Source organism: Camelus ferus, chromosome 6, assembly GCF_009834535.1.
Source record: "Camelus ferus isolate YT-003-E chromosome 6, BCGSAC_Cfer_1.0, whole genome shotgun sequence".
In the NCBI taxonomy this organism is placed as follows: domain Eukaryota; kingdom Metazoa; phylum Chordata; class Mammalia; order Artiodactyla; family Camelidae; genus Camelus; species Camelus ferus.
Genome location: NC_045701.1, coordinates 15814536 through 15827589, shown reverse-complemented (window position 1 = coordinate 15827589; position 13054 = coordinate 15814536). Strand labels below are relative to the sequence as shown.

Here is a 13054-nt window from a genome sequence, read left to right as displayed (position 1 = left end):
CATGAAAAATCATTGCTGTAAGTGGGAGACGGGGGCTTTTGCATCAGATAAGCACGTCAGGGACTCCTCCTCCCAATTACGAAAATTTACAGTCCCAGCTAATGAAGAGAGTAAGCGAGACAAGTCCCTTCAGAATGACCGTTTCTATGACAGTGTTGCCCAGCTCATAAATTAGGGCCTCAGAAAGCACCAAAGGGCAAACGTCTCCCGAGGTTTCCTTTTTAGAGAAGTTCTCACTCGCTGTATAAATGACTCAATCTCTGTTTTTCCCCCAGAGAATGAAAACATTCCAAAGAAGGGTGAAGTTCATGAAAGTATTGGCCGAAATTCTATTTACTTAGGATTTTTTTCCTCCTAAACTGTCTTCCTAACATCTCCCATGAACCCTTTTCCAGGCAGAAAAGGGGCAGCGTTTCCAGCTCTGCTTGAATTCCCACCGCACTCCCTCCGCACAGGCCAACCCTCCCCGCCAGCTCGGGCTCTCGCGCCTGCAGACTTTTGCCCACGCTCTAGAGCTGTCATTTCTCTTTCTTCCTGGAACTTAGCTCTTCAAACACCAGCTGGTTCTCACAAAACAATTTAATAGGAGGGAAAAAGCTATGCATAACTCCCTTCAAGGAATATGAACTATACATTTTTGCAGGCATAAGACATAATTCTTTACCAGAGACTACAACTAACAAAGGCTAAAACAAAAGAGGTCCTGTTTCTCCCCAGCTCTGTAATGAGGGCCAGCCTGTTACAATGCTGGCAGGCAGAAACACATCCATGGTTGAGGCAACCTTGGCATTCCCAGCCCCACGCCACCACACACTCAGCAAAGCATAGCAGGACTATGTTGGCTTACGTGCAATCCATAAAGAAAAGAGATGGAGGAAAAAGTCATCTTGTCTATCTTCTTAAGGCTCTCTGTATTTCAACATTGAAAGGACATGCTAGGAAATGGATTGAAACCATGACACCAGGTTTCAAAGGATACAGTTCTGATGTTGATATGGGCAGCGGGCTTGATACCTTGAGATCTGGGTTCAGGCCTGAGGTCTGCCTCTGATGTCGCATGTTCCCACAGGGGTGTCATCTGACCTCTAGCCACTCAATTAGCAGGTTACAGATCCAGGCTAGAACCCAGGTCTTCAAATTCCTAGTTCTCTGTCTACCACACCAAACAGGCATACACATGGAGTCAGCCACAGGCTACCCCCAGGTTGGGGCAAAGATACAGTGCCAAAGGACCAGTCAGGGGATAACACTACCCTGCCTACAGTAGGGAAAGGGAGAAAGTACATGAGACCTTGATGTCAAGCCCCAGTTCCATCCCATACTACCTGTGTGACCTGTAAGATACTCAACCCCAGACCCAGTATCTTTATTAGAATTTAAGAGAATGGTACCAACCATTCAGACTGGTTGATACCATTACAAAAACTTGGGTAGATGTACCAGCATGTGCTAGAAGGTCTCCAATATTACTTAGTGCTCTAAAATTCTACAATTTATGATAGAAACTAAACTTACTAAAATGTTTTGCCTGGGCAACTAGAAATTAGGAATTGGGAACAAGATGCATTTTGTTTGGCCTGCATAGCATTTTAAAAAACTCTGTCTAAATTTACGGACAACATGAAGTTCATCTTCACCAAAGGCTCGACCACTCCCTAATGCCTTGTATGGCCCGGATCACACAACTAATATTACCTGCCAGACCCTGGAGCCATTTGCATTTGTGCACCCTGCTCATTCAAACAAATAACTTTCCACCAAGTAAGTGTGCAAAAAAATACAATGTGTATTTTACTGATTAAAGAGGAGATGTTGGCGGCAGGGTAGTGGGGGTTGGGTATAGCTCAGTGGTAGAGTGTGTGCTTAGCATGCACGAGGTCCTGGGTTCAATCCCCAGTACCTCCACTACAAATAACAATAAAATAAAATAAAGAGGAAATGTGAATTCCTAGGTATATCACTGGGATACTACTTCAAAGCAGTGGCATCATGGTTTAATGAGTTAATTTTTATGGTTTAATGAGTTCATGGTTTAATGAGTTAATTTTTCTAACAAGAAAACATGTGATCAATGCAACAAAAATGAAACATGGAATGAGTTCACCTGTCAGCTGAGGCAAAATCACATTCTTAGTCTGCTTTTCTTCCGGCAGAGTATATATGCATTGGTGAAACGTAATCAATGCAGTAATCTTTGGAGAAATCCTAACAGAATTTAATTGTAGATTTCTGGGCATGCCTTTCATACTAGAGCAGCTATGGCAGCAAAGTTAACCCAGGACTCGATGTGTCTAAAACATTTCCATGACACTAAATTTGAAAGAAGCCTATGCATGATATGCATAAAAAATTACATATCGATGTTTATGAAATAATTGAAACACATCTGACAGGTTTAAATATGAGCATTTATGTCATTTCCTCCCAGTGGCTACTATCACTTAGATCCTAGTCTTCTGATACACTTTTTTACGCTTTTGCATGATCTTCTACTGAACTCAAACGCATAACACAAGAAAGGTGAATGATGTAAATGTATGATTTCAATATTTCATCTCCAAAACCACGGGCTGAGATATAAGTAGCCAAGATTAGGATTATAGAGAGTACCTCCAATAACAGCTCTTCTTGGATTTTTTTTTCTTCCTAATATATTAAGCCAATGCATACTATAAATGTATTGATTCTTCTCATACAGAATTTTCTAACAGGCATTGCCTCTCTGTCTTAGACTCTAAGAATAGGGTAATCTCCAAATCTGGGTTGAAATAAACGTTAGTTATTTGCCAGTGGGTTCGGCAAGGTGGCCTCAACAGTCATGAAATAACTAGTCTAGATGGAAAATCTTTATTTTTTCCCTCTGAGTATTTTTTCTTCTCATTAAAAAAATGGGAGATAATCTTTTGGCTTTTTCCTAGTTGTAAAAGGATTATATGAACACTACTACAACTTCAAATAATATGAAGAGCCATAAACAAGAAAGCAAACATGATCCGTAATTCTATCACCCCGAGAGAACCACTGCATGCACATGTTCTCAAGAGCTTGATGGGGAGGTTGGTAGATATGAGTACAGACGTATAGTGTTTTATACATACACAGATACACTTTTCTTGAGGGATGATGTTATGCAAGATATTTCATAATCTCATTTTTCACTAAAGTATTACCATGGACATCTTCCCATGTCAAAAAACACAAAATTACTTTTAGGACTGCATGGTATCTCTAATTACCTCCCCCAATCTAAAAATTAAAAATTTAAAAAAAATTTTTTAATTAAAAAATAAGTGTGTGGTATCCCACTGCATCTATATGTCACAGTAATTAACATCCCTGTGGCTCAGTACATGAGCAATTTCTAATTTTCTATTATCATAATTGATACAGCAATGAATATATATGTATATGTCTGTCTGTCTATCTATATATACACACATACACACACTTCATTTATTTTCTTAAAGACAATTCCTAAAAGTAGGACTCATTGTGCGGAAGTGTGCATATATATAATTTTGAAGTATATTGCTAGTTTACCCTCTAGAAAGTTTCAACCAACTTACACAATCTCAGCAACAGTGTGTAACAATTCATATTTCTCCACATTCCTTCCACATAACGACAGTTATGTCATCTACTTAGTCAACCACATGTAGCTGGATAAAATCTTGAGATATTAACTTCGGTTCCCCACCCCTTCTGCAAGCACCCCCGCTACCACAGGTGACTCTGTTTACTCAGAAACATAGCTCACCTCAGGTGGATCTGACAGAGCCAAATACAGAGAAAACAACAAAAGTCAAGATCTTGTTTTCTGTGAACCAAAATAGACTCTGAAACTCATAGTAGCATTGTCATTCTGAATTCCAGAAATCTGGAATTCCACTAATGGGGCTTTTTGAGAGGGAAGAGAAAGTTTCTTCAAGTGTCAAAAGGACTAATCATTAAAGGAATCAGAGCATAAAGATATTGCCCTAAGCAACAGACTAGAAATGACCCCTTTTCTCCATTTCCCATCCAGCCTACAGGAGGGGGGCTTTGAAGAGGCGATTACATGCTTGTGAACCACTGAAAGAGGCCTGGGTGCTGACCCACACCCTGGACTGGTAGTGGATGGAGCAACCATGGAGGTAACAGAATTCTCAGATCAGTTTGTGGGAATCTGAGTGTGGAATAGTTGCCACCTAAGTATGGGGACATGGAAGATAGCAGAATAAAGGGATTCCAGGAACAGAAGTAGCCAGGTGAGAACACACCTCAGACACAGAATGGTGAGGAAGAGCAGAGAACTTTCCCAGCGAAGTTTTCCCAGGAGGATGAGGAAATCAGCCAAAAGGGACAGTCAGCAACCCAGAGTCCAGAGACCAGACAGGGACACATAATTGGGAAGTGCCAGATGCTGGCAGGGTAGATGCCAAGGATCTGTGACAGGTAAGGCAACTGTGCATCACAGACTTGAACTAAATTTACCCAAAGTACCTAGTTTAATTGTTCTGTCACCAGGCAGAAAAGGAGTTCAAGTTCAGTTTTAGAACATTTAACACGTCTCAGTTCTTGCACAGCTCAGGGTACTCTGGGCTGTGAAGTCAGACAAGCTAGAAATGACAGAGCCTCCTTCCACTTCTATTTCACATCAAGTCAAATCCTGAGTCCTGTCCATTCTGCCTCCAAGCAGCTGTCAGTTTCCCCCTACTCATTCCTTCCCCTTTCTTACAACCTTGCTGCCTTGAATCAACCTCCATCATTTCTAAACTTAAGTATTCCAACAGCTTCGTGATGTTCCCCCCACACCATTCATTTTTCTATCAGACTCCATCAATCCTATCACTAGCATGTTATTTCTAAAGTGCAAAACTGGATTTGTCTCTCTTCTGCTTAGAAACTTAAACAAGCATTTCTCCAATGAAGACATACAAATGGCTAATAGGCACATGAAAAAATGCTCAATATCGCTAACTGTCAGAAAAATGCAAATTAAAACTACAGTGAGGTATCACCTCACACCAGTCAGAATGGCCATCATTCAAAAGTCCACAAATGATAAATGCTGGAGAAAAGGGAACCCTCCTACACTATTGGTGGGAATGTAGTTTGGTGTAGCCATTGTGGAAAACAGAATGGAGATTCCTCAAAAAACTAAAAATAGATTTACCATATGATCCAGCAATCCCACTCCTGGGCATATATCTGGAGGAAACTCTAATTCGAAAAGATACATGCACCCTAATGTTCATAGCAGCACTATTTATAACAGCCAAGACATGGAAGCAACCTAAATGTCCATCAACAGATTAAAGAAATTGTGGTATATTTATACAATGGAATATTACTCAGCAACAAAAAAGAATAGAATAATGCTATTTGCAGCAACATGGATGGACCTAGAAAACATCATTCTAAGTGAAGTAAGCTAGAAAGAGAAAGAAAATACCATGTGATATCACTCATATATGTGGAATCTAAAAAAGAAAGAAGAAAAGGACACTATGAACTCATCTACAAAGCAGAAACAAACTTACAGACATAGTAAACAATCTTACGGTTACTGGGGGAAAGGGGTTGGGAAGGGATAAATTTGGGAGTTTGTGATTTGCAAATGTTAGCCACTGTGTATAAAAATAGATTTTAAAAAGTTTCTTCTGTATAGCACAGGGAACTATGTTCAATATCTTGTAATAACCTTTAAATGAAAAAGAATAGGAAAATGAATGTATCTATGTATATGCATGACTGGGACACTATGCTCTGCACCAGAAATTGACACACTGTAACTGACTGTACTTCCACATTCATCCAATACCTTCAGGATAAAGTATAGTCACTTTTGCTTGTCACTCAAACTATCACCAATTTGTCTCTGAAAAATTATCCCCACCTTTAACTCGATGATACACTCTTAACTACAACTTGGCATATAGCTCCTGGTATACAGCAGGATTACGTTCATGTTTTAATGCTTTTGTGTGTGCTGTTCCATCAACCTACAGTATCGTTATCCAACGTAATCAATAGAGGAAGAGGATCCACCAAAGTTGTATGGGGGTCACCATTACTGTTTTCAACATCTTAAGAAGATTAATGAAAAGTGTAGATTTTTCTATGACCAGAATGTACGGACTCCCTAATTTTTTTTAAGTTTTGTGTAACGTTTGGCTGCCTTACATCAACCTGGTGTAGAAAACTGCAACATTATACTGGTTAGAAGCTGTGACCGAAGATTGCATGTGTCTTTACCAAGTGGGAAACCTATTTCACTGTTACTGATATAGTTTATTATTTATATAATCTTAATAGTAGACTCCATGGATTCTATTGGGGAAATATTAATTCAAGTCATCCTTGTTCGTGGAAAGAGTGGGAACAATGTCTGAGGAAAGAGGGAAAGAGGAAAGGAAGAAGTGGAAAGAAAGGATGGAAGGGAAGAAGGATGCTCACTGAATGGCCATAAAGCTTTAAGTTCTTATACTAATTTCCCAAATAAAATGGGTATTTGTATATTTTCCCCATTTTACAAATGAAGAAACCAAGCAAAAAGAGACTGACTCACATATCAAAAGTCACTTAGCCAGCCAGGAGCATGAAGCCAAGATCCCAGCTCAGCTCCAGTTAACACAGAGTCTGTCCTCTTCTCTTACACCTGCTGCTCTCCCTGGAATTCATTCCGCCCTAGGTGCTAATCTGGTGCCTAACCTCAAGTGAAGCCGTCAGATGCCTCAACGCCTGCATTTTTGTATGTTAATTATTTGGGGAGTAACAATACACCCAGAGTGTGTTTACAAAGACACATGGCCAGTGACTGGATGCACAGGCTCTGGGGCCGTGCTGCCTAGATTCAACTCCCAGTTCAACCCCTGACTCGTTTGCCACTTTGGGCACCTTATTCACCCTACCTGTGTCTCAGCTTCCTAATCTGTGAAATGGGGGTAATGACAATGCCTTCCACTGGGCTGCTTTGAGAATGAAATGAGAGAGTGCATGTATACTGCTTGCCATAGTGTCCAAGGCACTGTCTCAAAGCATTTAGCGATAGGTTTGTTAGAATCTTAATCTGCTGACATCTTTTTTCCTTTGGTAAGAGCTAAATTCCTCCCAAGACAAAAAGTCATTTGAAGGAACAGATTTTCTTAAGATAAAAAATTACTACTAATTATTAAATAAATTATTAATATTTTCCTAATAGACCCTATGGACTGTATCATTAATGTTATATAAATAATAATAATAAAATTATATCAGTAATAATTCAATTTCCCAATTTTTACTTGGCAAAGCATATGCAGTCTCCAGTTGTACCTTCTAACCAGCATAATACAGCTGTTTTCTACAGTGAGTAAGACAGTATAAAAGAAGTCGGGAGATGTGATCTAAGAGTATCAACTGGTAGTGCTGATAGTTAAGACCTCCTTTCTTCTCAAGGTTCAGGAACAAAACTTTAACGATGGAGACACATTAAGGAAGCCCATAGTGCCCCCCTGTCATGAAGAGTGAAAGTCTGCCCCCTCTAGAGGGTAGAAAGTGGCAAGCAGTGAGCCACTTGGCCAGACCCCATGTGGGTTGAGTTTAGAGAAGCTCCGACAACTATCAGCAAGCAGAAATTGTTGTAAGACAGCACTTTCTGAAGTGCTGGGGAAATCATGATGCAGACTTTTAAAATGTTCTTCTTCCAGTGGGATTTTTCCACTTTCTCAACTCTCTGAACTACCTTTTCCCCTCCTCCTCTCCCTTCCTGTCCTCCTGCCTCCAGTGCTTACCTGAGTTCTTCTCTGACCTCCGCCGCCGTGCTCCCTGCTATAATGAACACCTCATTCATGTCATCCGTCAGCATGTTGCAGGCATAGCCAATATTGATGGCAGTTTCTGATACAAAATAAAGCCCACTTCAGTTAGATCATTACTTAATAACACAAGCACCTTTTTCTTTGTCATTGCTGTATTTCCTTATAGCCTACAGGCCTCCTTAACTTTAGAGAGTATGATTTGTGATAAAATACAAGAGACCCAGAGGGAAATTCAAAGACTTGTTAAATCCATGAAGAAACGGCAACAGCTATGAATCCTCAGCATTCTCATCTGGTTTTTGAAAACAACTTTTGATTCCCAAAATGAGTACTCATGAAAATACCCAAGGTCTTGTAATATAATAAAACATGTAAATTAAAAAAAAATTTACCAGAAGTCCCAAATACTGCCTTTGGAGAGCTGCAATACTAAACTTAACTATTATTCCATCTGATATGATAGACAAATTGAAAAAAGCTCACAAAATGTTCAGTTGCACAGCAAAAATGCTCTTATAAATTTTTCTAGTTCCCCTACATGCAATGTTACCATATTCCCATCAAGTGAAAAGAAATTTGGAATTTAACTATCACCTCAAAAACAAACCAGGACTGTGCTACTAAATAACTGGAGAGTCACACGATACTGAGCTGTCCTTTCTCTAATTTTATAGAAATGGAGCCCAGCATAGCTAGGTGCCCCTTCCAGCTTCAACACAGTCATTTGATTCTAATTTTATCGAGTTATTAGGCTTTAGCGAATTCTATGGAGTCATTAGATTTGTCCTAAGTCAAGGAAGACAACTGATAAAACCTCAGCATATCCTTGGTATAAACCGCAGAAATTAAAGCTAAGTAATAATAAACTTAGAGATATGCCTAACTAATTGAACAGCTGTACCCACTGATCAACATCAAACTCTAGGAAGCCTCTAATAACACACCACAGAGCTCGAGTCTCTATTGCTAATTTTTTGTAGTCAGTGATTAGAGCGAACATATAGAGAACTGATTTATCCTATCTGCAAATCCCTCATTGTTCTAAAAAAAAAAATAGTTAAATTGAATCTTAAACACACGTGTGCCCGTTAACCAAATATTTCTGATCTATTGATGGCTAAGCATAAAATCATTTTTGTTTTAACCATTACTCCTAGAAATAGATTCAAAATGTATCAATTCCCTTTTCTGTCTTAGGAAACACTGTATTCTGAACATAATGACTCTTTCTGATGACCTGGTGCTTGTCATGCCTGGAAGGGGACCACTCTCCTTGTACCACTGCCTGGGCCGTCCTGGAATTCAGCCAGGTTGCACTGGTACAGCTGTGGTTGTTGTTAAAATACCAAAATATTTCCATGCCAGTTGATAAACAGCTGCTTCCTTGAGCCTCTCCAAAGCCAACCCCTCCTCTAAGATTCCCAAACCTACCATCAAGAAACTAAAGAAATAACGCTGAGGTCTCCAATATCCTTCAGAGCTGGGGCACTCCCTGTCGTAATTGGGAGCAGTGCACATATGAACCAATAGTTAAAACATTTTTAATACTGCTGTTGCTTATAGGTGTTAACTATTATATTCAAGAGGCAATTGAGCTGAAACTCAACTGTCTCCAGGGTAGACAATAGAAGACATTTTTTTAGTTCATTTTTACTTGTTTTTAATTAGTAAATTTTTATAATATGTCAGCTTTCCTTTTATTTCAACTCAAATTTCCTGTGTGGAGGACTGGACAAATGTCTAATTAATTAAGCTTTCCGGTTAATTAAAATTTTACCATGGAAATTATCACTCTCTTTTTGAAACATCATCATCTATTTTCAAATTACCTTGTTTGTCTCCTGTTAGGACCCAGATCTTAATATTGGCTAGTGATAAACTTGTAACCGTTTCAATAACACCCTCTTGTAACTTATCTTCTACAGCAGTGGCACCTAGTAGCTTCATTGAAAAACAGAGAATAACTTATGTTAATGCATGCAACAACATCCATAACATCTATGGCTGTCAACCCCAGGGTTTAGAGGTCAAGAAACATGAACTGAAGATGGAATTTACGGTGCACTGACACAGCAAGCATCCTATTACGTACAGAGGTGGGCTGGGAAGGACCTCAGAAGGAGGTTTCCAAATCAGGGCAACTGATCGGCATATCAATTAATTCAGAGATCCTGGAAATGAGAATTTACATAAGGGGTCTGATATGTTCAGATAATGTATTGGCAAAAATGATCAGAAGCCCCTTGGGCTTCTAAGGATTTAAGAATTCCCCAGTTGCTTCCCCACTTACATCAGCAAAGAAGAGCCCTCATCTCACAGTCAGGATCACAAAAAAAGTGGAGCCATTCTCTTAAATTAACAAACCACCAGATGCCATAAAATAAAGAGTGAAGGCGCTTGTTCAATTTTTCATCCAAAGATGAACAAGGTGTGCTCCCTAGTACCTCACAACAGCTAAGCATCTTGGCCACTGGGGCCTCAGGGAAGAGTGGTTTCTAGAACAGATCACACTCTGGACAGTACAGATATCATCAGAATCTCATGGGTCTTGGACAGTCCAGAACTATAGCCCCACTCTTCATCACAAGTCTCTCTGTTCTAGAAAGGTGGATCATAAAGCATGGAGAGAAGAAAACATAACGTCAAACAAAATATGTTACACCAGAGGCTGGCAAAGAATAGGGAGTCTCCTATCGTCTACTCTTGGGGAACTTCCAATAGCATAAGCCACTGCTAATAGAAATAATCCTCTGTCCACATATGGCAAACTCAAAGCTGACATATAAAGCAGGATTCAGGGTTTGAAAGAGTAACATCTGCTGTGTGCAAGATGATTCAGACAGCGGGTTACACCCATGCTAGATCTCTAAACACAGTTATTCCTTCTGTAAACACAAAACATCATGTTTCCAAACTCATACCATCAAATCCCTTTCAATTTCTTCATACAGCCCTGCTATCCGTTCGTCCCTCTCATCTGTAGCAGAATTTGCATCTTCAAGCATCTTATGCCAGTCTTTAAAGTACTTGTCATCCAGGTCTCTGTACGCGATGGCCAAGGTTCGGAGGCCTTCTCCTGCAAATTCCTGCCGGGGCAGACATAGACTCAGGAACCATCACAAAACAATAATCACAGCAATGACAGCAAGAAGTTCTGCACTTAAATTCATTTCCTCCCAAGAGCACCTCCTGGCCATCCTGATGTCCAACTTTGTAATCCCCTTGGAAATGAGAGATAATATTTGTATTTTGTATTTTATTTCCATGGGGTTGAAACAGTCAAGGGACCTAGCATTCCCCATAAAGACAGCTGACATGCCCACTGAAGCGTCCTAGTGGAGAGGTGATCAGTGGTGCCCATGAGGTGAGACAACCATCTGAAGCAACATATTGGTTTCCAGCCTATGCTCTGCTTGAAAGAAGCACTGCTGGCAATGAGAGACACCCAGCTTGTTTCACGGCCCATGGTCCTCCACTTTGGAAGAGGGAAGGACTTTCAGAGGAGCCATGGCTCTCAAATCAAAGGCAGGAGGCTCTCTCAGGGGCTACAGCCTGACATCTTACCAAAGTCTGGTTCCCTCTAATGATACAGCCGTGTCTAAAAGTTAACTCCATCCTACTTTTGTTTATGATTGAAAAATTCCATAATAAAAAGTTAAAAGTCAATATTTGATGAATAGATGTTAGGTAAGAGAAGTTTAAAGATATTAATTAAGGTTATAATAATAACCCCAGGGGAAAAGGAGAGAGAAAGGCAGAAAAGTTAACATAAATGTTTGCTTCTGGGAAATAGTCCTAGAAGTGAAGACTGACTTTTACTTTTTATCCCAGAGCTTCTGTAAAGTTTTTTGTTTTTGTTTTTTGCTAGATTAAAGCCTAATTTTGCCAAGTGAAATAAGCCAAAGACAAAGTATGATATCACTTATATGTGAAATCTAAAAAATACAAGAAACTAGTGAATGTAATAAAAAAAAAAAAAGAAGTGGACTCACAGATACAGATAACAAACTAGTGGTTACCAGTGGGGAAAGGGGAGAGGCAATACGAGGTGGGGGGAGGCAATACGGGGTTGGGGAGGGGGAGGCAGAAACTGGGGCGGGTAAGACAGGCTCAAGGGTGTACTGTACAACATGGGGAATACAGCCAATATTTTCTAATAACAGTAAATGAAAAGTAACTGAAAAACGATACAAAAATTTCAAATTTAAAAAAAATTATAAAGTCAAATTTTAATAATAAAATTGTTTAAAGTTTTAAAGAGACTCAAGTCAAGTTAGTTTTAAAACATTAGTATATTTTTAAGAAATTATTTTCTATGGAGTCAGTATTGAATTTATTCAAATAGAAGTCAAATTTATTAGAGGATCATACTCTTCCTTTAGTGTCTCAGTAAACTGACAATCTTAAATGATACCTCTGGGGCTTCATCCTTCTAACGGGAAAGCAAATAAGTAAATAAAAACAGGAGACTGGTAGTTGCTAAGTGTTTCACACAGCCACAATAGCTTGGAAACATATGCCCAATGCTTGGGGAAATACTAAAAACCTCCCACTTCGCCTAGGCCTCCGGTGGTGGTCATTTTATGGGCCTTTACACCGCAGGCATTTTTATAAGGGTTTCTGCTCCTTTGGGCATTGCCATTGAGCAAGTCTCCTCCATTGTGCTCTGGCTTACGGGACAGACATAGATTTGTGATCAGGCACAAATTAAACCATGACACACCCTAGGTGGGTAAATGGAAAGAGAAGTCCATGCATATTGCAAGGATGTGGTTTAGCCCAGAGAGACCATGAGAAAAATAAACCAAATCTATCCTGTAAGCAGTTGGTAGCACTTTGGATATTGTAATCATATTTTTTAAGCTCTCCCTTCCAAGACCACCACTGGGTCCCCTACTGATCTGAAAATCTAGTTACTGCCTTATAATGATCTTTTGTCCTCTTAATTCGCACAAACACTTCTCTGCCTTTAACTTGCAACCCCACTGGGCATTACCCGCGCCTTCCTCTTTTCTGCTCAGCAGTGAATCAATTCTAAGATGACACTACAAAAGGGGGCAGATGATTTAAGTTATTTAATTAGTGCATGAATCACAAGTTGAATCCTAAACGGGCATTTGAGCAAGGTCATTTCCTATCATTAAACAATTCAAAATTAACAATTAAATATAAATTTAAAACCTCAGAATTTAGAAGTCAAAAATGAATAAAGTGAATGAAGTCAGAGCAAGTCGAATTGATAGTACCTGAAAAAAAAAATGTCTTTTGTATAG

At 39.5% G+C, this 13054-nt stretch overlaps 1 protein-coding gene across 1 annotated transcript in view; it reads right to left on the bottom strand.

Moving 5' to 3' along the window:
• Positions 1-13054, bottom strand: part of ATP8B4 (ATPase phospholipid transporting 8B4 (putative)) — a 193063-nt gene that overhangs the window by 43496 nt on the left and 136513 nt on the right. The window contains exons 16-18 of the mRNA XM_032481217.1: positions 10703-10867; positions 9611-9722; positions 7755-7860 (exon numbers count right to left, since the gene is read on the bottom strand). Coding sequence (XP_032337108.1) covers positions 7755-7860; positions 9611-9722; positions 10703-10867 — 383 coding nt within the window. The remainder of the gene's footprint in view (positions 1-7754; positions 7861-9610; positions 9723-10702; positions 10868-13054) is intronic.